Source organism: Vipera berus (assembly GCF_964194415.1).
Source record: "Vipera berus genome assembly, chromosome: 3".
NCBI lineage: Eukaryota > Metazoa > Chordata > Lepidosauria > Squamata > Viperidae > Vipera > Vipera berus.
Genome location: NC_138204.1, coordinates 93,661,699 through 93,689,100, shown reverse-complemented (window position 1 = coordinate 93,689,100; position 27,402 = coordinate 93,661,699). Strand labels below are relative to the sequence as shown.

The 27,402-nt window shown below is 40.9% G+C and overlaps 1 protein-coding gene across 1 annotated transcript in view; it reads right to left on the bottom strand.

The window, feature by feature from the left end:
- Positions 1-429: 429 nt before the first annotated feature.
- The window catches only part of EEIG2 (EEIG family member 2), a 38,248-nt gene continuing 11,275 nt past the window's right edge, over positions 430-27,402 (bottom strand). Inside the window, exons 2-11 of the mRNA XM_081324346.1 lie at positions 26,637-26,757; positions 25,727-25,756; positions 25,397-25,513; positions 24,713-24,759; positions 13,894-14,000; positions 12,810-12,905; positions 9,082-9,268; positions 8,864-8,991; positions 7,485-7,554; positions 430-4,363 (exon numbers count right to left, since the gene is read on the bottom strand). Of these exons, the coding sequence (XP_081180472.1) occupies positions 4,321-4,363; positions 7,485-7,554; positions 8,864-8,991; positions 9,082-9,268; positions 12,810-12,905; positions 13,894-14,000; positions 24,713-24,759; positions 25,397-25,513; positions 25,727-25,756; positions 26,637-26,757 (946 nt within the window). The 3' untranslated portion in view covers positions 430-4,320. The remainder of the gene's footprint in view (positions 4,364-7,484; positions 7,555-8,863; positions 8,992-9,081; positions 9,269-12,809; positions 12,906-13,893; positions 14,001-24,712; positions 24,760-25,396; positions 25,514-25,726; positions 25,757-26,636; positions 26,758-27,402) is intronic.

Sequence of the window (27,402 nt, the reverse complement as noted above, 5' to 3'; positions counted from 1 at the left end):
ACAGTATTATATTCCTGAGATTCTCAGCAGTGGTGAAGTGCATGAATGTTGATGCTACTTTTCCCATGTGGCAGTGAACAGTTCTATTACATTCATCCACAAATAGCACTGACATGCTTTCCTAAATACTATTACTGTTTCTCATTCTTCGCAACTTTTAAGTTGTTTCGAGTTTGACACTCAGAATTCCCCGTGCTGGCTGTGGAATTTTGGCACTTGGAAGTCCACATGCATTAAAATTGCTAAGGGTGCGACACTGTACTAGACAATAATGCTAATTTTATCCACTCTTTTTCCTTCCCCTTTATCCCTGAGAAGAGTGCTTGGTTTCAAGGGAAATTTCCTATAACAGTTTATTTAATGACTATTTTTACAGGTAAAACACATAGGATTTTATTTATTTATATTAATATAGCTGGCCACCTTGCACTAAAGTCATTCTGGGCGGCATACAATATTTTAAAATATTATATAATAAAAATGCTCAAACTAAAGAGAAGAGAGCATGCAAAATATTTGTGACTCATAATTAGCTGTGTCAAGAATCTCTGGTGGCATATGACATATAAATGCAGCAATCATAAATCTAGTAGAAGCCAGATTCAGCAAATATTAAGTTCAATTCTGTATAAAATGCACAATAAGAACATCAGTCTCTGGAATCAATACCATCAAATCCTTAATTCTGTGCTGCATATCACCCAGAAGCAATCAAGAAAGTAAAAGCGGCAGACAGATCAAAGAGAGTCAAGAGGACTGTCTTTCCCAGACTCCTCTCAATAAAAGACATCAATTAGGACAATTAGTGCTTCCTCACTCCAATGTCCAGGAGTGCAAAGTGGAATTGAACAGATTCAGTCATTTATTCCAATAGCACACTTTAATCACCTTCAGGTGAGCCTTGCCTAAAAAGGAGACAGTAGGAAGTGGATGGTCCTTTTAAATATTAAAAAGCTTAGGGTGATTTTCCCTAGATGTACATTGTACTATCGTATCCAGCATCAATTCCTGCAAATATTTACTGCGTTTACAGTCCCATATAGTCAGTGAAATCAGCCATGATAAACACGATCAATAGACCCTACACATTTACAAATACCCACAGCCTCAGACCTTACACCCTGAAATGGAGTCTATAGTACAAAACTTGGCCAGACAGTATCAGACAGGTATTTGTACTTGTATTGACTGATTTCAGTATAAGCATTGGGAGGAGCTATTTTACCTCCAACATTTCTTACAAATCAGTTGTGTATCCTCCACTATAACATAATAAGTCTCACATAGTATTTGGCTTTATGGCTGTGGCTATTTTTAAAAAGTTGGTTAACTAGGTTAATGTATTGAAATACGTTTCTTGGCATCTTTTAGTGCCAAGCTCTATTTAACATTGTTTAATTCTTTACTAAAATACTTCATTGTTGGGGCTGAGATATTTCATTAGCTGAGGGTCTCTCAGAGGTGTCTGTAGAATCTGAAGATTTGTCAGTTATGTGATGCAATGTAAGTTCCATCTTTTATGTACATGCATGGAACATTGCAATGGAGGTACTAAAAAGAATTGAGTTTGCATTGTGTGGCCTTGATATTTTGTCCTTCTTCCTCTTCCCTCCCCTCCCCAAAATGCATATATTTTCTTGTGTTTAAGGAATGTTCAACTCTGGTTTTTAATTTAAACCGGTACATTAGAAAAACCAACATTCATGACAAAACAGAAGGCAATGTGAGTAGATAAGCCAACTTGCCTTTAACTTACGCATTTTATAGGAAAAATTAAAATAAATAAAACCATTGATTGCATCAAAATCTGTTTTTTTGCTACATTTAGCTAATAAATGAATAATAAATGAATTATTAATATATGATAAGTATTATTTTCAGCATGAGGGATTTAACGAAGAGTTCCAACAGAAAGAATGGAACACCTTGAACAGAATTTACATTCTAAGGAAAATAATTGGCTCAAATTATTTGGCAGGTGACCGAGACAGTGTGATGGTAGTGGCTTGTGGCCTTTAAAAAAAAAACTAAAAATGAGGTGCAATTTAAAAAATGTTTTCACTTTCTGCATGCTATTTTCAGAAAGGTAACCTGCTTTCTTTGGAATTAATTCTTATGATGGTGGGGAAAAATAATGCAGCAAAAGTATTTAAATCTATGTGATGATTATTTTAAAAAAGAATACCAATAAAAGTTGAAGACAAATTTTATTGAATTTGTAAGTTCACCTTACAATGAAATATTTTATGATAAAAATGTTGATTTTAATAAAAATATTAGCATATCAGTATACAGTTTACACAAGTTTAATGACATATAAATATGAAGATCATTTCCCATGTCTCAGATGGTATTGGAATCACTTCATTAAAATAATACAATTAATAAAAGTGCATGATATTTGTTCCAACTTTACACAGAAGAATTAATACATAGAATGAGCATATGGAATAAAAAGCTACCACCAACATGTTGAATACAAGAGAGAAATTCCCTCTGAACTAGTTCTAAAAGGAACAAAATTGGATATCTTTATATGGACTAATATTGCATTTGACTGTACAAATTATATTCACCATGGAATATTAAGTTGAAAGTGATAATTTCTCATGAGTGTTGTACGTGACCCTGTCACTTATTTTAACTTGTGCATTCTCATACCAATTTGCTATTTCTTTAAATCAGTTATTTCCCAGGACTAAGATCAATCCTCAATAAATTCAAGCACTACCTTAGGTATGTTTTACTTAACTACACTACAAGTTCAAAGTAAATTAAAGTGTATTTCAAAATAAACTTTGTGCATTCCCTTTCCATTATTTTAACAGCAGCTAAAAGATCCACTTAAGGTCAAGTTAGAACAAGTTGAAACATAATAGAACACTGTTGGGTACCATACCAGTAAAGAAATATTATTTTAAGAGTTGACATGTGTGACTTCACGAAAAAAGCTATGACAATTATAAAAAAAAGTATTTCAAACATTAAAAATCCTTCATTTAACTAAAAATAACTCGTTTTTTTTCAAAAAGAATCAGTGATACCATGAAAACTGTAAAACAAAGACACTAGATATCTATATTAGCTTATTAAAAATTATTTTAAAGGTGTATCAATTTCTATTTTTAAAAGATATGAGACCAGCTACCAAAAAATTATTGATATTTTCATACCATTAGCCAAAAAAAATGTAATGTTTTTGCTGTCAGATAATGTTTTGTTGAAATTGTTGCATGGGCAAATTATACTGTTCATACATATATTTATGCATCACAGTTCTGCCAGGACATTTCTTCTGTGTAAGTCTAATTGAAATAAATTCTGTTTAAGAAGACATGGAAAAAAAGCAATTTAATACTGGACAGAGCTAAAAGCAAAGCACTCATCCATGTAAGTGTTTACACAGGTGATGCTGCATCTGGCAAGTATTTCCTTCATGCATGGACCATGACTGGTAAACATAATGCAACAAAAACTAGGGGAATTGCTATTATGCCATTTGCCTAAGTCAGAAATTCAACTAAAATAATGGATTTCACATGGACCGAAGTAACCTTTATAAAGTGCTTATCTTTATAGCGGTTGGTTTGCTATTTATTATTAAAGCTTCATAAAATAGTTTGCATTTCCTTTTCCCTTAGAAAGAAGGCACTCTCAAATGATATTCTCCAAGCTTCTCTGCAAATCATCTTGTGAGCTCAAAATTCTTATTCAATTCTGTGATGATGATTTAGGTACAGACTAAATGTCAGTCAATACAACCTTATACTTTTTCATAGTTTTAAGAATACATACAGCACCTCCCTGGCTATATATATATATTCAATAGTAATAAAATATGCATATCAATCCTATTTAGGGTTAGTCACTCATTTTCAAGGAATATCAAAATACTGAAATGCAGGTCATGTTTTAAAACTACATAGTTTATAAAAGTATTACTTTCTCAAAACCCTTCCTTGAATGAGTACTTCCCATTTCCTATTCTGATTTGTTTATAGAAAACATTACTGAAGGTCTTCCACTGACAACTGATTTCAATATATGATCAATTATATAGAATAATTTCCTCTTACCAAAAAACAACAAACCTCACCCCAATTTGACTTACATATGGAACAATGCAATAATTCCCATTAATCTGCCAACAAATGAGCAGCACGCTAAAAGATGGGAAATTGCCCTTATAAATGGTTTCAGAAGAAAGTGTTTTCAATATAAAGTAGCTAAAACTAGCATATATGCCAACTTTCAGTAGATTTCATCCTTGATAATATTGAGAAATAAATTCTGGAAATCCATCCACTTAGTCCAGTTCTTCTAGCGTTTTATAACTACTTGTTCATAAGCTCCAGATCCCACTCTGAAAGATTAGAGGAAAAGTTAGAAATAACAGGAAAGCTTGAACTTGTACAGGGAATCCTCACTTAACGTACACTCATTTAGTAAGCATTAAAAGTTACAGTGGCACTGAAAAAGGAATATTGAAAATTGGTCCTAATCATTGTGATGGTTGTAATATCTCTGTAGTCATGTGATTGTAATTCAGGCATTCAGTGACCACTTGCAAGTATGATCTCATATATCAATCACCATTTACAATCTTCACTGCTGGCTTTCAATAATCAGACAGTGGAAAAGCTAGCAGGTCACAAATGTTAATCATACGATTGCCAGATGCTATGACTCTTAGTATTTGCCTAACAACCGCAACTGTAGGAAACACAATCATAAGTCAGTGTGATCATGTGATATTGCACTTTACGACTGGTTTGCTTAGCAAAGAAGCGCTCATTGTTAAGTGGGGACTACCTGTACAGCATTTTATGCTTTCACACACAGTAGAGATTTAGTAGTTACAAGACATTTGCAGTTTTCATTTTAAAAAATCATTATATGTCTAAGTGCCAGGACATAATGTTAGCACATTGTGTGCTCAGATGTTAGAATGGAAACATTTTCAGAAAGGTTTTTTCATACCAGAGAGACATATTGGGTAGTATGGATACAATAGTAAGGTAAGCATTTGAAGTCACAGTTTGTTGTGGAACCTTTTTTTACAAGGTATATTTTTTAAAAATGGACTCCATCAAAGTTACATTAATTAGAATGTAAACTCGAGTGGTCCTTTGGGACTATTTTGATTTAACCGTAATATGAAGGCCATAGTCTTAGAAACAAGAAAAGGGGGAAAGCAACAAAGCTCATATGGGAGACTGACAGGAAATCTCAGATCTGTATGCTAGACTGGAACTTAAATAACTTACAAATTATTTCTATTTCATTGTGAATTGAGTTAACTTTTTAAACTTATATCTGATGAGAAAAAAAGAGGTAACATTGTTTTGGGAGTAGGTTTTTATGTTAACACTCATTTTTCAGAAGAAGCCAGAATGTTAAAGAATTAGGGTTTCTGTTATCCACCAGCCAATTTAAAAATAAGTTTAACCAATGCTTAAAATGCAACATAAATAAATCAATGCATCCAAAGAATGGAGGTCTGTCCTTTAAACTTGTGAGTTGGACAAATGGTGCCATTTCTTACAAATAATTTTCTTTTTTTCCTGCTTGTTCCATGTTCCCCTATGTTTCTGTTTCTTCAATATTTGAGTGTAACACAGTCTATTGTTTTTTCATGCTATATACCAAGAGATCCCAACCCCCGGTCTGTGTACCGGCACTGGTCCTCAGCATGCCTGCAAGCGGGCCGCATAAACAAGCAATGCATCCTAGGGATGCAGGCAGTATTCAAAACAGCACACCCTCTGGTCTGCGGAAAAACCTCTATCCATGGCACTGGTCCCTGGTGCCTAAAAGGTTGGGGACCTCTGCTATATACAATGAAAGATTTTGATGCTTTATAGTGATTAAATCAATGTTTCTCAACCTTGGCAACTTTAAAATGTATGGACTTTAATTCCCAGAATTCCCCAGCCAGTATGTCTGATTGATGAATTCTGGGAGTAGAAGTCCATACATTATGAAGTTGTCAAATTTGAGAAACACTGACTTGAAGTGTTGGGATATGGTTTCCACTGCTGATTTTGTCACAGAAAGAAACATGCATCTGGACCCGAACCAGTCTGGTTTCAGACCCAGCTACAGCACGGAAATGGCATTGGTCGCACTGGTGGATGATCTCTGGTGGGCCCGGGACTGTTCCTCTGTCCTGGTCCTACTTGACCTCTCAGTGGCTTTTGATACCATCGAACATGGTATCCTGCTGCGACGGCTCGAGGGGTTGGGAGTGGGAGGCACTGTTTTATGATGGTTCTCCTCCTACCTCTCGGGCTGCTCACAGTTTGTATTGGCAGGGGGACAGAGACCTAGCCCGAGGCCCCTCACTTGTGGGGTGCCTCAGGGGTCGGTTCTCTCCCCCCTCCTGTTTAACATCTATATGAAGCTGCTGGGTGAGATCATCCATGGCTTTGGGGTGAGGTATCACCAATATGCGGATGATACCCAGTTGTCCATCTCCGCCCCAAGCCAACCCAGTGATGCCCTTGACGTGATGTCCCGGTGCCTGGAGGCGGTGCGGGTCTGGATGGGAAGGAACAGGCTCAGGCTTAACCCCTCCAAGACCGAGTGGCTGTGGATACCGGCATCTCGTATTGTCCAACAAGTTCCATCTCTTTTGATGGGGGGGAGGTATTGCCCCCCCCTCAGAAAGGGCTCGCAACTTGGGTGTCCTCCTGGATTCACGGCTTAATTTGGAATGGCCGTGACCAGGGGGGCCTTCGCACAGGTTCGCCTAGTGCGCCAGTTGCGCCCCTTTTTGAACCGAGATGCCCTATGCACCGTTACCCACGCCCTCATCACTTCTCGCCTGGATTACTGCAATGCTCTTTACATGGGGCTGCCCTTGAAGACTACCCGGAGGCTTCAGCTGGTGCAAAATGCGGCCATGCGGGTGCTTATGGGAGTATCTCGGTACTCCCATGTTACACCACTCCTGCACGAGCTGCTTTGGCTTCTGGTTACCCTCCGAGTGCGATTTAAGGTGCTGGTAATAACCTTTAAAGCCCTGCATGGCTTAGGCCCGGGGTACTTGCAAGACCACCTGCTGCCATTGTCAACCTCCCATCGCCCGGTTCGCTCCCACAGAGTTGACCTCCTCAGGGTTCTGTCGGCCAGGCAATGCCGGCTGGCGACCCCCAGGGGGAGAGTCTTCTCTGTGGGCGCACCGACCCTCTGGAATGAGTTGCCTCCGGAGCTGCGGACGGCCCCTGACCTTTGGTCCTTCTGCCGTGACCTGAAGACCTGGTTGTCCAACAAGTGGGTCTGGACTGACTACGATTTTTAATTAGGCTTTTACTGGGTTAAATTGTTTTGTAATTTTGTATTTATCGTTTAATTCTCTTTTAAATTTTTTACTCTATGTTTTTTAATTTTTATTGTTGTGAGCCGCCCTGAGTTCTCAGGGAGAAGGGCAGCATATAAATTTAATAAAATGAAATGAAATGAAAATGAAATTAATGACATACCTATTAGGTAAGTGATGACTTCCAAAGGCAGTGCTTCCTCCAGGACCTACAAAAAGCCTTAGCCCTTCTTCTGCAAAAATAAATATATAAAAAATGCAGTGTTACTATGTTTGACAAGCTGTTTTGTGGAAAAAAAGTACGATATAATGAATGTTTCCTGTCTCTTCCAGCTGTAAATATGGCTTGGGACCTTTGGGAGCAGAATAGGTTATGATGGGAGAAATTCCAAAAAAACTGGAATTGTGGAAACTGCAAGCCCCCCCAATTTTAAATTATTATATATAGATTCTCTAGAGTTACCAAATTATATATAGAAATTTAATAAATACAGTTATCAGTATACAGTATTAATTCTACAAATACATTTCTAATCTGAACAGTCGTGTTTCTTCAGAGCTTCAAAGGATTTAATCCTTTCATCAAAATGACCAAAGTAGCATTGTGCTGCAATGTCGGCCACTGTATGCTTGCATATACCATGACCGCATCCAAAAGGGGTGTGTTGTTATTCAGGGTCAGCCTGTGGGTTCGGCAGTTGGGTCGGACGACTCAGAGGAGGAGGGGGGTGTTGAAGAGCTTGCTGAGGGGGTTGGAGAGCTTGCTGAGGGGGTTGGAGAGCTTGCTGATGAGAGCCCCCAGCCAGGCCCCTCCCACCTGGTCACAACGGAGACCCAGCTGTGTGAGCCTGACAGCGTGGATGAAGATGACCCACAGCTGGCCCTGTTCAAGGACGCCCGACGCAGGAGGCAGTCAATCAGGAGTAAACAGAAGAAGGGAATGGGGCACCTCGGAAGGAGGCAGAAAGAAGCCACGCCCTGAACTGTATAAAAGGGGAATGCGTGGGAGGGCTGGTTTGCTGAAGGCAACCACTTGAATAGTTCCTGTTCCATAGCTCCTGTTTCATGGTTGGTGTCTTGTTTTGCTCTGTTTTATGTTAATAAATTTGGCAGGCTTAATTCCAGCCTCTTGCCGTTTGTAAAGGGGTTGTCCCTGCCTTTTCTGCAGGGCCGGTAGTAGGCTGGTACAGAACAGGGTGGGACATCTTTGTTTCACTGGTGTGATGCTGTTTGCATTATTTGTTCTTCTCTGTGGCTGATGCTATGTTTCTTCAGTAGGTGCTATTTGTAGTACCTTTAACCAGTGCTTTTTTTGTAAAAGAAAAAGGTGTCGGAACTCACACATGTCATACAACCTGCCTTGCCTACCCTACAAGGTTCCATCCAAAAAAGGTGCCGGAACTCCGTTCTGAGCGTTCTATGAGAAAAAAAGCCCTGCCTTTAACAATTACTACACAATTAGTTATTTTCCTCTATATAACCTAAGATCTGGAATGATTCATCAACAATTTATTCTCAAGTTTTCACTCTTCTTTTACAAACCTTCTGCACTTGAGTCCAAACTGAAGTCTTGAGTCTGCAGTATTTTTTCAACAATGTCATCCGCATCAACTCTTGTTGCATCGACCCTCTTCAGCTGTGATTCCACAGAATCCTGTTTTACTGGTAGCCTATGGAAAAATATGAAATATTTAGAAATGTTATGCTCCAGAAATAATCCTCAATAACTACCATATTATTAAACCTTCCATGGTATTTACCTGTTTGAGTTTTCGGAGAGTGCATCTTTCATAGTTGCTTTCAGATCATCTTCAGTGCTTCTGGATTCAGCCTCTTCACATGGCTCTAGAATACTACTTATACCAGTTGATGTGCTTCCCACAGAGGTATTTCTTTTATGACAGAGGTCAGAGAAACTGGATGATCTGGAATGTGCAGTACTGTATCCTAAAATATATAATTATTAATTCAGAGCCGTTAGTCTGATGCCATATCAAAAATTCAATTCTTTTTCTATCCGGAATATGCATTTTTAATGTCAATTATAATATAGCTATTTATTTGATTAGCAGCACCTAGTAAGTACTTGTACCTAGAAAAGATATGGATCCTTAAAACATTACAGGTAGTTGTTCACGTACAACAGTTCATTTAGTGACCGTTCAAAGTTACAACAGCACTGAAAAAAGTGACTTATAACCATTTTTCACACTTACAATTGCAGCTTCCCCACAGTCATGTGATCAAAATTCAGGCACTTGTCAACTCGTATTTATGACGACTGCAATGTCCTGGGTCATGTGATCACCTTTTGTAACCTTCTGACAAACAAAGTGAATGAGGAAGCCAGATTCACTTATCAATTGTGGCAAGAAAGGTCGTAAAATGGGGCAAAATTCATTTAATAAATGTCTCACTTAGCAACAGAAATTTTGGGCACTATTGTGGCCATAGGTTGAGGACTACCTGTACTAAATTCGAAAATAACAATTTAAAACCTTCTGAACATCCATTATGGCTTCAACTGGACTACTAGCTATCCAAAACAAAAACAAAAAAATCTACAGCTCTAAAATTCCATATGGATCCACAGCTTTGTGAGTGAAAAATTCGCATGTTTCTTACCTTGAAGAATTTAGGGCATGAATATTACTAAGCAGTAAGTTTACCCTGATAAGGGTATGGTTTTCATCACAATCTTATCATTTATCTAGCAAAAAAATCAAGTCTAAATAAATCTAGCTTCACAAATTCACACCAGTAATGGCCATGTTGGCCATGAAATCTTGATTTGTGGCTACCCTGAGGCTTCAATGTAAATACTAAACTCAAGTAAAATTGGGTCACCAACATATATGAGGAATTACTGCATCAGTTCAGAAAGAAAGGCAGCTAGATGAAGTCTACATAGTCATTTTCTACTACAGAATTACAAAACTTGCTACCTGCTAAAGAGGCATCTGCATAGGAGGATAAATTAATAAAATATAATGCTTGGTTCCTAGAGACTTAGCTGTTGCTAGATTTAAAAAGAGAGCCAGTTTGGTAGAGTTGTTAAGGCACCAACCTAGAAACCAGCAGAGTGAGTTCTAGTCCTGCACAAAAGCACGAAACTAATAGAGTGACATTTGGCCAGTCACTCTCTCTCAACTCTAGAAAGAAGGCAATGGCAAATCACTTCTGAAAAATCTTGTCAAGAAAACTGAAGGGATTAGTTTAAGACTTGAAGCATGATAAAACAAACCAATCTGATATTGATAATGAAGAGGGAAAGAAAGGTACTGGGAAGTTGAGGTATGCTGGGGCTGCTGATAATTTATTTCTTTAAAAATGATGTATTAAATCAAGCAGGAGTTTCCACTTGGAAGGGATGCATAAAAATTAAATTAAAAAGCTAGTAACGAAACTGAGAGTGATTTTCCTCATCTTTTTCATCCTAACATATTTTGCTAATGCATGTCAGAGAATTTTCCCATACGAAAAAAAATCTTCGTTGGGTGTTTTTTTTTTTAATACTAGTCTGGTATTAATGAGCAGCATCTTTTAGTTCAAGGGACACCTGATAAACCCTTCAGTGTCAGGGTTAAAGCAGTGGCTGAAAAATCTCAACAAAATTTGGCCTTATTTGAATGCAGGAATGCAGAGAAGGTAAAGAAGCACCTATCTTCAATGGATATTATGAGAATTAGAGATAAAAGAGGACAGTACAGGAAGAGAGAGTGAAATTTCTAAAACCTGATTAAGTGTAAATGCTAAACAATACTTTCCGCTTGACTAAAACTGTCAACTCTATGACTACTGATTCCTGTAAAACAATAAAAGCAGATTTGTAGTTATGTTTATCCTTGTCTCAGTGGGAATCTAATACCCATGACTTGGGAAAACACTCATATGTCTCACATGTTTTTCTTTGTGCTAGCCTGTACATTTTCCTTCACTGTACTTGTTGCAGGTCACTCTTTGGTAGCATACACGGATCTTTGTCCTCAATAATTTTTTTCTGGAACCAAAACTAGTATTCACTGAGAAATCAAAACAAGCTGCCCAAATAAAGCAATCGGCAGAAGGATGTTGCAAAATAAACTAATACGCAACAGCTAACATTTCTTCTCTCACGATGTCATGTTGTAAATATTCTGACAAGATCCAATATATGCAATGTGTATATGAATCTGAATCAACGAAATCTTCTCAGTCTGGAAAAAATGTTATTACCAGAAAGATTATATTTCTACTAGGTAAATTTAAGGTAAGAAACGATTAAGGTGGACTTGTAGTAAAATAAGGAAATGGCTATGAGAGATCTTAAGTAGTGCCTACAGAAAGTCACTTCTTAGAAATAAGGTTAAACATTGTTATTTTGGAAAAAGAAACAAGTTTCTTCTTGAGTCTTCAGACATGAATTCAAATAGCTAGTACTAGTGGATTAATTGTTATTTTTGTAAGTTCCTCTTGTAATTATTTATTTAACCACAATGGAATTTGAAATTTTGGTCATAAGTTGTACCTTGAGGTATCGCCTGATAGAACTTGATTTTACAACTATTTTTACAAAGCCATAATCATTGCAGTCATTAAGTGAATCATGTGGTTAAGTGAATTAAATTGTTGTTAAGCAAATATATTCTCTTGAATGGTGTTTTTTTTGCCAGAAACTGATTTTTTGCAATTACCAGTTTACTGTTGGTAGCAAACAATTTTCAATCAAATTACACAAGATACTGTAAATTTCTCAAAGCATATAGGTAAATTCCCTTCATATGTTCAAAGACCCACAACTGTACATAAGCATTCTCCTTTCCTTCCATCAATAGATAGGTGGGAAGGGGGGAGTTTTTAGACAAGTACGAGGGTGAAGGAGGTAAACGGCACCCAAAGTCACTTCTCTGAGATGAGTTGCTACAGAAATCAACTCAATAAATTGGATTATACATTAAGTTGCTGCACAGAAGATTTATTCAAACTTATATATAAGAATATAATCAAGCAACGTTCAGTACTAAACTAGGTCAACGGAATTCAAGAAGTATTAGACTTGGATTATTTGTAGTAACGTAAGGATTTTAAGCTGATGGCATGTTTAACTCCTCCCTCTCCCCAGCTCTGCCTGCTCTTGTATAGTGTTGGCTTCATTAACCAATATAATTTCTTTTAAAAGTTTGCACATCTTCAAACAGCCACCTAAACATCCTGTAATGCAGCATATACACTTTTTAGTAGCACAAAAATAAAGTAAAAACTTGGTGCTCATGTTTAGACTACTGTTAAATGCTTTGGAGCTGGGCCTGTAAGAAAGTGCTAACCCTTATATGTTTCATAGTTGCATAAAGGTTTCATAAATATTTCTTAAAATTCTCTATTCACTTACAGTAGTAAGGAATTTTCAATTTAAGACCATGATTTGTGAATCCATAAAACCTTTTTTTAAACAAAGAAAATTTGTTATTTATAAGCCCTGAAAGTATATCGCAAAGAATAATACTCTTACCTGATACTTTTGACTGTTGGCTTGCATAACTAGAAGTCCTAGAATGTCCACATGCTCCAAGTTCATCTGGGGCTGAGATGCTCTTGTTTGTAAAATCTATTGGGGAAAAAAAAGTCAGATTGAACAGCACTGCTGTTGGATTATTTAATCAGTAATTTGCTGAATTGATCTGTAATATTATACCTTTGCATTATATATGAGGAATTAGTATGCAGATAACATTAGGAAATAATGGTAAGTAACTATGTTAACTCATTTACTTCTCTAATAATTATCTGTCTTGCTACAAGGCAACTTGATTCCCACACTAAAAATCCTCTATTCTGTCTTTGTTTAGCTTTCATCATTTAAAAATTTATATTGAAAAATATCCATCACATCTGTTATTGCTACAGGGAACTAAAAACAACTGTAATTTGTAATCCACTAATGATGAATATTAGTAAATGATGTTGGTCACCTATGTATCTTCACATTCTTTTTTAAAAAAGCCATCCCAACACTTGAATCAATGCTAGTAACTAAGAAATGAGCTACACATTGTAGAAAAGCAATAACAAAAATTGTTTGAAGATTAAACAAATTTGAAATGTAAGATACTACGTTAGACCATTTCTCCATATTTAAAACAATCTGTAAGTAAATAATTAATAATGGAAGAAGGCGTTCTTCAAAATAACACCCTAGCTCTCTTTAGTAATTTTTCACAAACCAAATAATCCTAAAATTCTATGCCCCTTTTATGCTATGTACATTGAAATACTGTAGGTGTCTGTCACAGGGCAAGGATAGGAAACTTGCATCATACATCATGGCATATAAATGCTGGGTGATTTCCGCAATAATGTTATATATTATACTGTTGCTTATTCTAGATATCTACAGACAGTACTTTATCTAAATAGACATATCATCCCTCGTGCACATTTCTTAGATACACCTGATTTGTTGATTTGTCATAGTGAAATTCAATTATTTGAAAAAGAACTATGATGAAGTACAATCCATCATCTTAAGAAGCCTAATACTGAGTAATTGAATGATTATTCATTTTCCTGTGGCTGATAGCCTTCCAGTTTCCTACCTGATACAGTCAAATGTGATCCTTTAGTGTTCTCTGCACCTTTTCTGTCTTCATGCAGGGATTCCGATTCTCCAGCAATTGGTATAGACATTGCTGTAGATGGAGGGCTGCAATCAAAAAAGTTTGAGTTTAAAGGTTATTGTGTGTGTACTTATGTATGCATATACACTCATTCATACACATATACTTAAGGGCACAGGCTTTATGCTACAGTTCAGCAATAATTTTCAACTCTCCAGACATTTAATCTTACTCATGACTTGGCTTGACTCAGCAGAAAAGTTGGCTAGATAATAGTGTAAACAAGAATGAAAATTTATACAACAATTGATCGCCCATTCTGGAGCAAAGAATTTAGAGCTTTTATATATTTGTGCTGCAGAGCGCTTTTTCCCTCCTGTTTTTTAAAATTAATGGCTACTTGGTAATTTAATTGATAGTCTTGGGTTGCTGACAATTGTTTATATAAGAGTTCCTTGTAGTCTGAGGACTGCTGGCTCACCATCTTCAACCATTAGAAAGGGAAAGATGTAAGCATTCTAACACTACTGCAGAGAAGGAGGATAATTCAAAAATACTAATTCTGGGAGATGCTAGGACTGAGGAAAAACAATTGGGAAAATTATAAAATATTAGGACTTGCAAATTGAAGGTGGATGCTTATGAGAAAAGAAATCTATTATTATTATAACAATTATGATTTGAGCCCTAGAATGATACCTAAATAACTTTCTCAGTAATTGGAAATATTAAATTTATCAGAATAGGACACCACAATTTTAAACAACAACAACAACAACAAAACCATCCACTCTGCTTGGAACTGCCTATGTTCTTTTAATTCTTAATAATTCTTAAGTCCTTGGTTAGGATTTGAATTATTAAGTTTCCACCAGCCTTCGACTATAGATTATCCACACATAATTATAACAATTCCTCTGTCAACAAGTCAGCATCTCTGAAGAAGTGGGCAAGGGACTCAGGAGCTCTGGCTGGGCAACCAGAGCCCAGCCCTCGAAGCTTACTGGAAGAACAACTACCACAGGTAAGAAAAGAAAAATGTGCTGGAAAACCATACCATTATGGCCTGCTAACATAAATCAGAACCAACAGTGCAGGGCTAGTTAAAGCAAATATTTCAACAAAGGAAAATAATTTATCTAGACTCAAATACCACTGAATAACAACTAGCAGATCAAAGGAGGTTCATTACCAGCAATAAAATATTCAGGGAAACAGAATTGGAAGAGATTCAGAAAAATTGTGAAGATTCAAAACCAACTGTAGAAGAAACTCAAATAATAGCAATTGGGAATACAAAGGAAGTAAGATGGGTGAACTAGAGATAACTTAGAAGTAATAAAAACGGAACCAGTACAGGCCAGCACTGAAGCAACTTATGAATTAAGAGAAAATTATGGCAGAAGGACAGAGACTGCCTGCATTGAAATTATTGCCCCCAAAATGGAAGATGTGAATAAGCTGCTTGCAAGGATTAAAATAACATCTATCAAACAGATGCTTAATGATCAGAGAATGAAACTTAGGAACAACCAGCCCTAATTGATCAGGTGATAGAAATAGACGATGGGAAATTGGTACTTTCAGATTTGCAAGTTTCTGTTACTGTAGCCTTACAATAAAGTAAAATTGGCTCATCTGGTCATGTTTCCTTCCTGGCTTATCACAGAGGGCTGTCAAAAACACATTGAACCACTCCAGTGAGCAATGAACAAGCATACCATCTTCTTCTCCCAGACTCCTGATGGGGGGGTACACTTTAGCTTGTAGACTTTGTCCACAATTTTTGCAAGTCAATCCTCTTTTATTTCTGTTATTTTTTTCACTTAGAAGGGAGAAGCTGCTATTAGTCCGTCTAGCTTTTATGATTGGTTGAAATACCATCTGGAGCAAGCAAGCCTTCCTCAATTTTTCTACCATTATTTGGCAGGCAAGGTTCTTTTTTTTAAGCCTTGGAGCAAAGATGCATTGCTGTTTTGAAGGACACAAATCTTCCTGGCATGCAACTGCCAGATAAAGCTGAAATTTCTATTCTCGAACCCCTCTTGCATTCTACATCCAAATCCAGCTCCACTGAAAAAAAATGGAGCTATGTTAATAAGGATAAACATGAAATTCCAAAATGTAACGTATATAAAGTATCTAATGCAGTCTAAGTTATTTTTTTACTATTATGAAGAAATGAAGATGCCCTATCCTGCTGGAAAATAACAGTTGAGTTTATTATACTATATATGCATGACACATCAGAGTAACGCTAAATAATCAGAAAGGCACAACACAAGTAGCACTCAATACAAATGATATTTATAGATGATTCAGATTAAATACAGAGCCAAACAAGCCTGACTACAATTGTTGTTTACTGTGATTCTGGGCAAGAAAGAAAAAAAATGCTATAATAGCATTTTAAACACTAACAAACTTGTATCAATTATTTCAGCTACTCATAACATTCTTATCTGAATTTTACACTGTTATTTAAATCTATGCAATTTAAAATAATTAACTGCAAATTAAGAATGTGTGCTGTTTTATAGTTCTGCACATTTCTTTTTGCGCTGCCTACAAGTAAATTATAACATGGCTAATGGAAAAGAAAATCTCCCAGCTGCACTGCTACAATTAGATCACTCACTGAGCTCCAGTACATGACTCATTGCAAAAGACCTCATTACTCTAGAAGTTCATCCCAGTTGTATTTTTTTTCTGGTACAATATATGTATACAACTTTCTGGAACAGCACATATCCAAAAGATCTTATGGTTCTTATGGATGAGAAGTCAAACCACAAAAACCACTATTTCTAATATCCAACATGCAGTAGGTCAATGCAAGGTACACATCTGTATTACTAATTGAGTATGTTATTGTTAATAAAGTTAAACTACATAATCCTAGGAAATACAGACAAGGTTGTGACTAAGAGGAAAGGATCCTTCAACATTGTTCCTTAGCTTCAGACAAGAGTATTGCTGGTATGATAAAAGCCCACATGCAATTTATGCAGACTAACCATAAGCTAATTGTCTTAGTTTTTGAGAGACTGAACAGCAGCACATTACTAGCATTTAACATTCAGCATTTAACACAATCATTCTTCAGCATCTAGTAGACAAACTGGGCCCTTTAGGCTTAAACACTCCTTTGTGCAAGCTGGAACAAATATTTCTAACACCTTTTTCTTGAGCACAGGTTCTCCTCAGGGCTGCGTCCTAAGTCTGCTGCTGTTCATCCTGCTGACTCATGACTGTTGTGCTACGTTTGCCACCAACCATATTGTGAAGTTTGCGGATGATACAACAGTAGTGGGCCTTATTCAAGATGACAATGAGGGTGCTTACAGCAAGGAGGTTGAAAGTTTGGTGAACTGGTGTAAGGAGAACAGCCTAGTTTTAAACATTGTGAAAAACTAGAGATCATTGTCGATTTCAGAAAAGGCAGGCACAGCCACACTTCTCTTTGCATGAATGATTCACCAGTGGAGATGGTTACCAGCATGAAATTCCTGGATGTGCAGTTAACAAGTAGGCTGGTTTGGTTGTGTTCTGAACCAGCCCTCGTCTCGCAACCCCTAATTAAGAGAAGAGTCTGGAAAGCGTCCAAGGCTAAAAGGCTTCTGCCAAGATTTAATTACGCAGTTAACAAAAACACAAGAGCTTGTCTTCTCAAGCGGAAAAGTTGCTTTCAGCAACCAGCCCCTCCCCAAACACTTCTTTTATAGAGAGCTCAGGGCGTGGTCTCCCTGTGCCTCCTCCCGAGGAGTCCCATAGTCTTTCTTTGTTTGTCCCTGCTCGTCTGCCTCCTGCGTCGGGCGTCCTTGAACAGGGCCAGCTGTGGGTCATCATCCTCCGCACTCTCGGGCTCACACAGCTGAGAAGAGGTCCCCGGCTGAGGACTCTGCAAAGCCTCCAAATCATCATCAGCCGGTTCGTTTCCCTCCTCCCCCACATCTGAGTCCTCCGATACATCGGACCCGGCTGTCGGACCCACAGGCTGGCCCTGAGTCACAACACTATCCCGCACCGCAGGGCCCTTCCCTCGGGTCTGCCGATCCGGATGCGGTCGGGATGGGAACTGTTCGTGAAAAGCAGTCACCAACGCAGGGGCATGAACGGCGGTCGCGTCTTCCCATGTGAAGTCCTCCGGCCCGTACCCTTTCCACTCGATCAGGTACTGGAAGCGACCTTTCAGCCAGCGGGAATCCCTGATGCTGGCGACCTCGTACTCGGGGGTGCTGCCTCCATCACGAGTTCCTGATGGGGGAGGTTCCGCTTGGTGAAGTGGACAGGCCGGTTGTTCGGGGACCAACAAGGACCGATGGAAGACGGGGTGCACGCGCAGGGAACGTGGCAGAGTTAAACGATAGGCGACCGGGTTGATGACGGCCTCGACTGGGAACGGTCCAAGGTAACGGTGGTCCAGCTTCCTCGCCGGCCGAGTGGATGGTAGGTTCCTGGTGGACAGCCAGACCCGATCCCCCACCGATAGTGGAGGCGTATCCCTTCTCGACCGATCGGCGAACCTCTTGTAGTCGGCCTTGGCCTTCTCCAGCTGCCGTCGCACCAACCGATGGATCGCCTGTAACTCCGCCATGAATTCGTTCGCTGCCGGCTCCGGTGAGTCCACGGGAGAAAGAGGGAAGAACCTGGGGTGATAACCCACGTTGGCCAAGAACGGTGTCATCTGCGTGGAGGTGTGTTGCGAGTTATTAAAGGCAAACTCGGCTATGGCCAAATAGTCCACCCAGTTGTCCTGCTGCAGGTTAACATAGCAGCGCAGATACTGCTCTAAGATGCCGATGACCTTCTCGGTACCCCCGTCGGTCTGAGGATGATGCGCGGACGAGAGGCAAACCTTAATGTCCAACGCCCGCATCAACTCCTGCCAGAAGCGGGCTGTAAACTGGGCCCCCCTATCGGAGACGACCCTATCGGGAAGGCCGTGCAGCCGGAACACCTGTTGGATGAACATGCGACTAGTGGCGCGAGCTGACGGTAAGCCGCGACAGGGGATGAAGTGCGCCATCTTGGTCAACATGTCCACCACCACAAACACTGTTGTGAAGCCGGAGGATGGGGGTAGATCCGTCAGAAAGTCCATGGACACAGCCCCCCAGGGTCTCTTGGGCGTTGGCAAAGGCTGCAGTAAACCAGGCGGGGCCCCTGTCGCTGACTTGGCCTGCCTGCATGGGACGCAAGAGGTGACATAAGACTGGACATCGTGTCGGACTCGGGGCCACCAGAAAGTACGGGAGACCAGGTTCAGAGTCTTGAACAGGCCAAAATGCCCCGCAGCCGGGTTATCATGACATTGGCTGAGGACGAGTCCCCTGAGTGGCCCTCCTGGAACATAGAGCCGGTCACGATAATACAGGAGTCCATCCGTGACCGACCAAGGCGAATCTGGCCCCACCTCTTCCTTCCGCTGAGCCACCCACGCCTCCTGCTGCTGCGCCTCCCGGATCCGAGCCCGTATATCCACCGGCTCCCGTACCGCAGCAAAAGACTCGACGGGGATCACTGTCCTGGGCGGAAGCTTGTCTTCCACTCGGGTGTACTCGGGCTTCCTGGACAGAGCATCCGCTCTCTGGTTGTGCCCGCTTGGTATGTACCGCACCCGGAAGTCAAACCTCGCAAAGAAGAGGGACCACCGGATCTGGCGTTGGTTCAAATTCCGAGCGGTCTGCAGGCTTTCCAGATTCTTGTGGTCCGTCCGGACCTCGATTTGATGCCGCGCCCCCTCCAGATGATGCCTCCAAGCCTCGAACGCCGCCTTGATGGCCAGCAGCTCCTTCTCCCAGATGGTATAGTTGCGCTCCGAGGGATTCAATTTCCGAGAGTGATACGCGCAAGGGAAAAGGGTACTGTTGGGCGTCGCTGCCTGGAGTAACACGGCCCCAATGGCAATGTCGGAGGCGTCCGCCTCCACGACAAACGGCCGTTGCGGGTCAGGATGCTTCAAGATGGGCTCCTTCATGAAGGCGTCCTTCAAAGCTTGGAACGCCTGTTGTTCGGGGGCGTTCCACTGGAACCGAGTCTTCTTCTGCAGGAGCCGGGTGAGGGGGGCTGTCAAGGCAGCAAAGCCAGGGATGAATGTCCGATAGTAGTTGGCAAATCCAAGAAGTCGCTGAACATCCTTCACGCGACGCGGGGGTTGCCAACTCTGCAACGACTCAACTTTACTTGGATCCATGGCGATGCCCTCAGGAGAAATGCGGTGGCCCAAGAAATCAATGGTCACCTGGTAGAACTGGCACTTCTCCAACTTGGCAAACAGCCGATGTTTCCGGAGGCGCTGCAGGACCTGACGGAGATGCTGATGATGCGCTTCACGCGACGGGGAGTAAATCAGGATGTCGTCCAGGTAAATCACAACAAACTGGTCCAACAGATCCCGAAAGATGTCATTCATAAAATGCTGAAACACAGCGGGGGCGTTGGTCAGGCCAAACGGCATCACCGTGTACTCGAAATGTCCATAGCGAGTACCAAACGCTGTCTTCCACTCATCACCCGGCCGAACCCTGACGAGGTTGTAAGCTCCACGCAGGTCCAGTTTCGTGAAGATCTTAGCCTCCCGGAGTCGGTCCAAGAGCTCGGGGATGAGGGGCAGCGGGTAGCGGTTACGCACCGTGATAGCGTTGAGTTTCCGGTAGTCACAGCAAAGCCGTAACTCGCCCGACTTCTTTTTGACGAAGAGCACGGGCGCAGACACTGGCGAGGACGAGGGCCGGATGAATCCACGAGCCAAGTTCTTTGTCAGGAAGTCCCGCAATGCGGCCAACTCGGGCTCCGACATGGAGTACAAACGCCCCACTGGGAGAGGCGCATCAGGGACTAGGTCAATGGAGCAGTCGTAGGGCCTGTGCGGGGGTAATTGGTCCGCCTCTGACTCGCTGAACACGTCAGCAAAGTCGGACAGTACGGGAGGCAAGGAAACCCCTGAGGAACCCTCCACCTGGCCGGCACAGATATGGCGGGTGTGGTCCACGCACTGCAAACTTGGGAAGGTGACCAAGTTCTGAGACCAATAGATCTGTGGATCATGCGCCCGGAGCCACGCCCAGTCCCAAGACCACGGGGAAGTGCAGATCCGAAGTGACGTAAAACTGAATGGCCTCCACATGGGTACTGATGGCCATACACACGGGTTGCGTGGCGGCCGTGATAGGCCCGGACAGGAGCACTCGACCATCGATGGTCTCCACAAGCATGGGCGGATCCACCGGACACTGGGGAACAGCCCATTTGGCCACAAAGGCCGAATCCATAAAGTTAGTGGTAGCCCCAGAGTCAATTAAGGCATGGACCGGAATCCCCTCTGGCTTGCCAGGAAGGATCAGTCGTGCCTCCAAAATCAAATGCCGTGGAGGTTCACAGGCACCGTCGGAACGGCGTCGCTCGGCGTGATCGTTGTGGGTCGCCCGATCTTTCACACCGTCTAGATTGGGCTCGGACCGTTTCCCGATAGCAAAGCAGGGGACTTTCTCGGAGCTGGCTTGGTCACTGACGCCCGCTGACGCTTCTTTGGGCAAGAAGCAGCCAAATGTCCAGGGTCCCCACAGTAAAAACACAACCCCTCCGATCGTCGTCTGTCCATTTCCGACACCGATAGACGGGACCTGGCGGCACCCAGCTCCATTGGCTCCTCCCTCTGGACTGGGGGCTCACGCACAACAGGGGCGGCAGGGGTCTGTGGGGTGGCACGGCGACTCTTACGCTGCTGCAGCCGGGCATCAATCCGCAGACAAAGATGGATCAGCCCATTCAGATCTGAGGGAATGTCCACGCGGGCCAGCTCATCCAACATCTCCTCTGACAAGCCATCCTGAAAGGCATCCACGAGCGCAGCCTCATTCCAGGCGGAATCCTGGCTAAGCAGCCGGAAATCGCTGATATAGGCCTGTAGGGGGCGCTGACCCTGCCTCAAAGCTTTCAGACGTCGGGTGGCGGTCTGCGCCTTAATCGGGTCCTCGTACATGAGGCGCATATGGTCACAAAACCCCCCAAAGTTATCCAACAAAGGGCTAGGCTGTGCCAACAGAGGCGTGCCCCAACGAGCTGCATCTCCCGACAGAAGGCTCAACACGAATCCCACCTTATCTCGGTCAGTGGGGAAATCAGCTGCTCTCACGCTGATATAAAGCTGGCATTGTCCCAGGAAGGCAGGAAACAGTTCTGGTTTACCAGCAAATTTATCCGGCATAGCTAACTGACATTTCCTCCTGGGTGGGGGGGCAGCATGTACCTGAGCCTGCAGTTGTGCCACCTGAGTGGCCAGCAAGGTGAGTTGCTGGTTGAGCTGGGCATTCTCGGCAAGAAGCTGCTCCATCGTAGTATTAAGGGGTGGGTGGCTGAAAGCAAACTGTTCTGAACCAGCCCTCGTCTCGCAACCCCTAATTAAGAGAAGAGTCTGGAAAGCGTCCAAGGCTAAAAGGCTTCTGCCAAGATTTAATTACGCAGTTAACAAAAACACAAGAGCTTGTCTTCTCAAGCGGAAAAGTTGCTTTCAGCAACCAGCCCCTCCCCAAACACTTCTTTTATAGAGAGCTCAGGGCGTGGTCTCCCTGTGCCTCCTCCCGAGGAGTCCCATAGTCTTTCTTTGTTTGTCCCTGCTCGTCTGCCTCCTGCGTCGGGCGTCCTTGAACAGGGCCAGCTGTGGGTCATCATCCTCCGCACTCTCGGGCTCACACAGCTGAGAAGAGGTCCCCGGCTGAGGACTCTGCAAAGCCTCCAAATCATCATCAGCCGGTTCGTTTCCCTCCTCCCCCACATCTGAGTCCTCCGATACATCGGACCCGGCTGTCGGACCCACAGGCTGGCCCTGAGTCACAACAGGTTGCTCAACAGCGAGACACTGGTGAAGCAGGCGCAGCAGCGCCTGCATTTTCTGCATTGCATGAGAAAAGCACATCTTTCTTCCCCTGTCCTTACCACTTTCTACAGAGGGACAATTGAGAGCATCCTGCCATACAGCATCACAGTCTGGTTGGGAAGCATCACTGCTTCAGACAGGAAGGCGGGGCAGAGTGGTGAGGATGGCTGAAAAGATTATTGGCAGTTCCCTCCCTTCCATCCAGGACACAGCACATAAGTGTTGCTTGAGCAGGGTCCGCAAGATTGTCTGGGACGCTACACATCCTCTTCATGACCTGTTTTCCTTGCTACCTTCTGGGAGGAGGCTCCGTGGTATCCGAAGCAGAACATCCAGATTCAATCAGTTTTGTTCCATACAGTATTAACTTTGTGAAGCCTTGTGAAGGAGGAAGCTTCCTCCTTCCGTTATGTATTCAAGATGGACAGTGATTAATATTTATATGTTACTTATATGTAAGGGTGTAGGTCTATACACGTTATATATAGTATGTTGAGATGTGTGTTATGTGTACACTTTGAGAGCAAGCACCTAAATTTCACTTTTAATGTGTGCCATTGTGCCCACAGTGAAAAATGACAATAAAGGTTATCTATCTATCTATACTTATATTTTAGTCTGCCCATTACTACAGAAGACAGGAACTGGAGGGCCAGAGAGACTCATTTCCTATGGATTGGACTCACATAATTCAAGACAAACATTTGCAATTTTAGCACTAAATTATTCTCTAATACAGATCTGATATGCTGGGTAGATGAGAAATTCATCTAACTAACCAGTGATAACATAAATATCTCCTTGTTCTATGACATACAACCAACCAAATAGTTATGTCAAAAATACAGTTTTTCCAAGATCAAGGTGGTACTGTGCTATTGAGAGATATACTGAGCTTGAGGATGCACTCCAAAAAGTCATAGTGTAGAAACAAACAACAAGGTTTCATTTCATTTGCTTATATGCTTAGCTAATCATAATCATAATAGTAAAGTTGGAAGGGACCTTGGAGGTCATCTAGTCCAACTCCCTGCTCAGGCACGAAACCCTATACCATTTCAGACAAATGGTTGTCCAGTCTCTTCTTAAAAACTTTCAGTGTTGGAGCATTCACAGCTTCTGGAGGCAGGTTGTTCCACTGGTTAATTGTTCTAACTGTCAGGAAGTTTCTCCTTAGTTCTAGGTTGCTTCTCTCCTTGATTAGTTTCCATCCGTTGCTTCTTCTCCTGCTTTCAGGCGCTTTGGAGAATAGCTTGACTCCCTCTTCTTTGTGGCAGCCCCTGAGATATTGGAACACTGCTATCATGTCACCCCTAGTCCTACGTTAATACACTTACCTTGCAGTATACATAATGCTTACCGATAAGGAAAAATAGGGTTAGGGTTAATCAATTTGCCTTGGGTGACTGAAATCTGGCTTTAAGCAGAATCCAGTTTTAATAGAATGACAACAGATAGTGCAAATAAAGATTGCTGCAATTGCACAGCAAGTCCCTTGCTCATGTAGGATAGTATGGAATTAGATTACTAAAATTAAGTATTTTATTATTTTTAAAACATTTTAGATAGGTAGCAAGATATGTGTATACATGCCCATGCGGGCACACTGATTCATAAATATTGAAAACTAGTATGGTGTAGAGGTGAAGGAGCTGGTTTGGGGCCTAGAAGCAGGGAGAACCAGATTTTACTCCTCCCTTAGGCTTGGAAGGGAGTTAGGTGATCCTGGGCCACTCAATCTTTCACAACCTTAATCAGCACCAGTTCAGTAAACAGCCAGTTAGAAAGTAAAACTCCACATTGCATCATGCATTGATAGTGTCGGTATAAAGACTATAGCAAAAGCAGTGCATAACAAGCAGACTCTGCAACCAAGTGGGACAAACGCCAAGAACAATATGTCTATAAATTTAAACTTACGTTTTAAAACAAGGGTCTCCAGACATTAGCTGCATGCTGATTAAGATCTATAAATCAGTAAGAATGAAATTTTAAAAAATGAAATCAAACTGCAATTCCAAAAATATGGAAAGAAAAAATGAATTATATTCTATCAAGTGAACTATTGAACGGAGCTATTACCAAGAATGGATTATAGTTACAGCATATAGATTAAAACCTCTTATGAAAATCAATTACAAAGGCCTAACTGAATACCAATTTCAAAACCAAATTCATTAACAAAGATTGTGTTATCAAAACTACTTCAGATGAAAAAAGCAAATTGTATAATTTCACTAAGGATTTTACTACTTCTGTGTTCATTATATCACTAGACATAACTAATGACAAAAGAAAAAAATGTATTCAGGCAAACTAAAGTGCTATTTATACAATATCCCTAAAACAACCATAATAATTTAAGAACTTTCTTCTGATGGGTTTTCATTTGTTTACAATTTTTCATCAGATATCCTATTAAAAGAAACTAATTCCTTTAGGTCCCATTTATTGTACTGTGATCATGAATGGGGATGGAGAGGGAAGAAGGAAGAGAAGTATAAAATAATGGATGGTTACTGTACTTTGTTTTCCTATTAGCAATTAGCAAAAAGCTACTTCTAAAAAACAAAATGGAATGGAAAAAAATCTCCACATAATTACTTTGAGAATTGAATTGTCCTGCCTTGTGTTTTTGGTATCATAACCTTCCAGTAAGCAGCGGCGAGTTGTATTTCCTGATCCAGCAAACTCTGCCAGGTTAAGATCCGCAAAACCCAACTATTGACAAAAGAATGAAGTTAGTAATCACAGATCAAAAAAGAAATAAACAAATTTAGGCTTTGTAGTATGCCTTATCTTTGTGCTACATAATTATGCTTTATAATGCCTGATATCATTCAAAACAATAAGAATATACTGCAATATATTCTACACACAGATATAAAAAGGAAACAAAAAGAGGTACTGTATTACACAGTGTTATCTTTTTACCTTTGCGTAAGTCTTCCCTCCTTTTAATTCCTGCAACAAATAAATAGTTGTAGTCAAAAAACCCAAATCAAATGAAGTTATATGGATTCTTTATAAGGAAGCATACCAAACAACTTCATACAATTAGTAGTACACTTTGTAAAATTTGGATGTTATGATTGTTATGAAAGTGAGCTGCTAATGTTTATTCTTCTAAGGGATGAGGCAGAATAACAATAAGGAAAAGAAACAGTAGACTACCAGTTCTTTATCTTTTCCTTATTTATTTCGAGTCTGAATCTCAAGGACCTATAGAATCTGCAATGTTAAAATGCAGTACTGGAAGCTACCTCTGCCCACAGCAGAAGTTCGATCCTGACCAGCTCGAGGTTGATTTAGCCTTCCATCCTTCTGAGGTTGGTAAAATGAGGACCCAGATTAAGGCAATAAACTGACTGTAAACCGCTTAGAAAGTGCTGAAAAGCATTATGAAGCAATATATAAGACTATGTGCTATTGTTATTGCTATCTTAAAGAATGTTTCCCACTTTTGAGATAATAAAGTGTGTGTATGGGTGTGTGTGTGTGTGTGTGTGTGTGTAATAATCACAAATTTAGATCTAACTGCACTATCTTAATCCAACCTTCTTCAATTTAGGGTCTTCTACATATGCTGGATTTCAAGAATATTGGGCCAGCATACATAGTCTATTATACTATATACTAGTATGTGTATGTAAAACACCTTTTTATACATCAATAAGAGATTAGACAATAGCTAGAACAGAATATGCTCAGGAAAATCTAATTTGAAACAACAAAATGAATAAATATATAAACCTATAACTTAAATGGGAACAGATACTAAAACAATATATAATTTACAGGGACACAACTACAATGCAAATTTAAGTATGACACCCATTTATACCTTTCGTACGGAGACTCTGCAGATGCAGGGATCCAGAATCCCTGTAGTGGCACTTGCACTTATTTTACATATAAATGAAAACCTCTTCCTCCAGTGAACACAGTTTGCTTGCACCACTTCCCTGTAAATAGAAATAAAATTACAAGATAATTAGACACTGACAACATAAGATTTAATTGTTATTTTCAGAAAATAAACCCTACACAGCTTAAGACATCATAGGTCAATTTCCTCCTACAGTGATTATTATCTTCATTTCAATGTTAATAGCCGTGTGGGATTATTTACTGCTGGTAAAATGTAGTCAATACTGCTTTTTAAATATTTTTACTAGATGTCAGAATCCAGTTATATTTCATTTCTATCTTCTCTGATGTAAAACCAATCCTTACTATCTCCTGGATTCTGTCATACTACTAAAGGGGAGGTGGTATGCGTGGGGGTTTTACTACTTTCACTTCCTTTATTCACAACAAAGTAACCTTTTGTTGATTCACTTGGGTCTGCCAACCATAACAATTTGGCCATCTGCCTTTCATCCTAGGCCCCTCTGAAACTCTCCTCTTTACCGACAGCGAGGGAAAAAGGGAGGGGGAAAGATGCAACACCTGGGATCTGGGTAATAAGACGATCGTGCCAACGGAGTCGAACTGATATTATCTTTCCTGAATTTAACACCTAGAAATCTGCCGGTTTGAATCTCCCCGAAGAACTGTGGGGTGGGAGGCTGCTTGGGAACACTTTAAAACATTGAATGGGGGGGGAT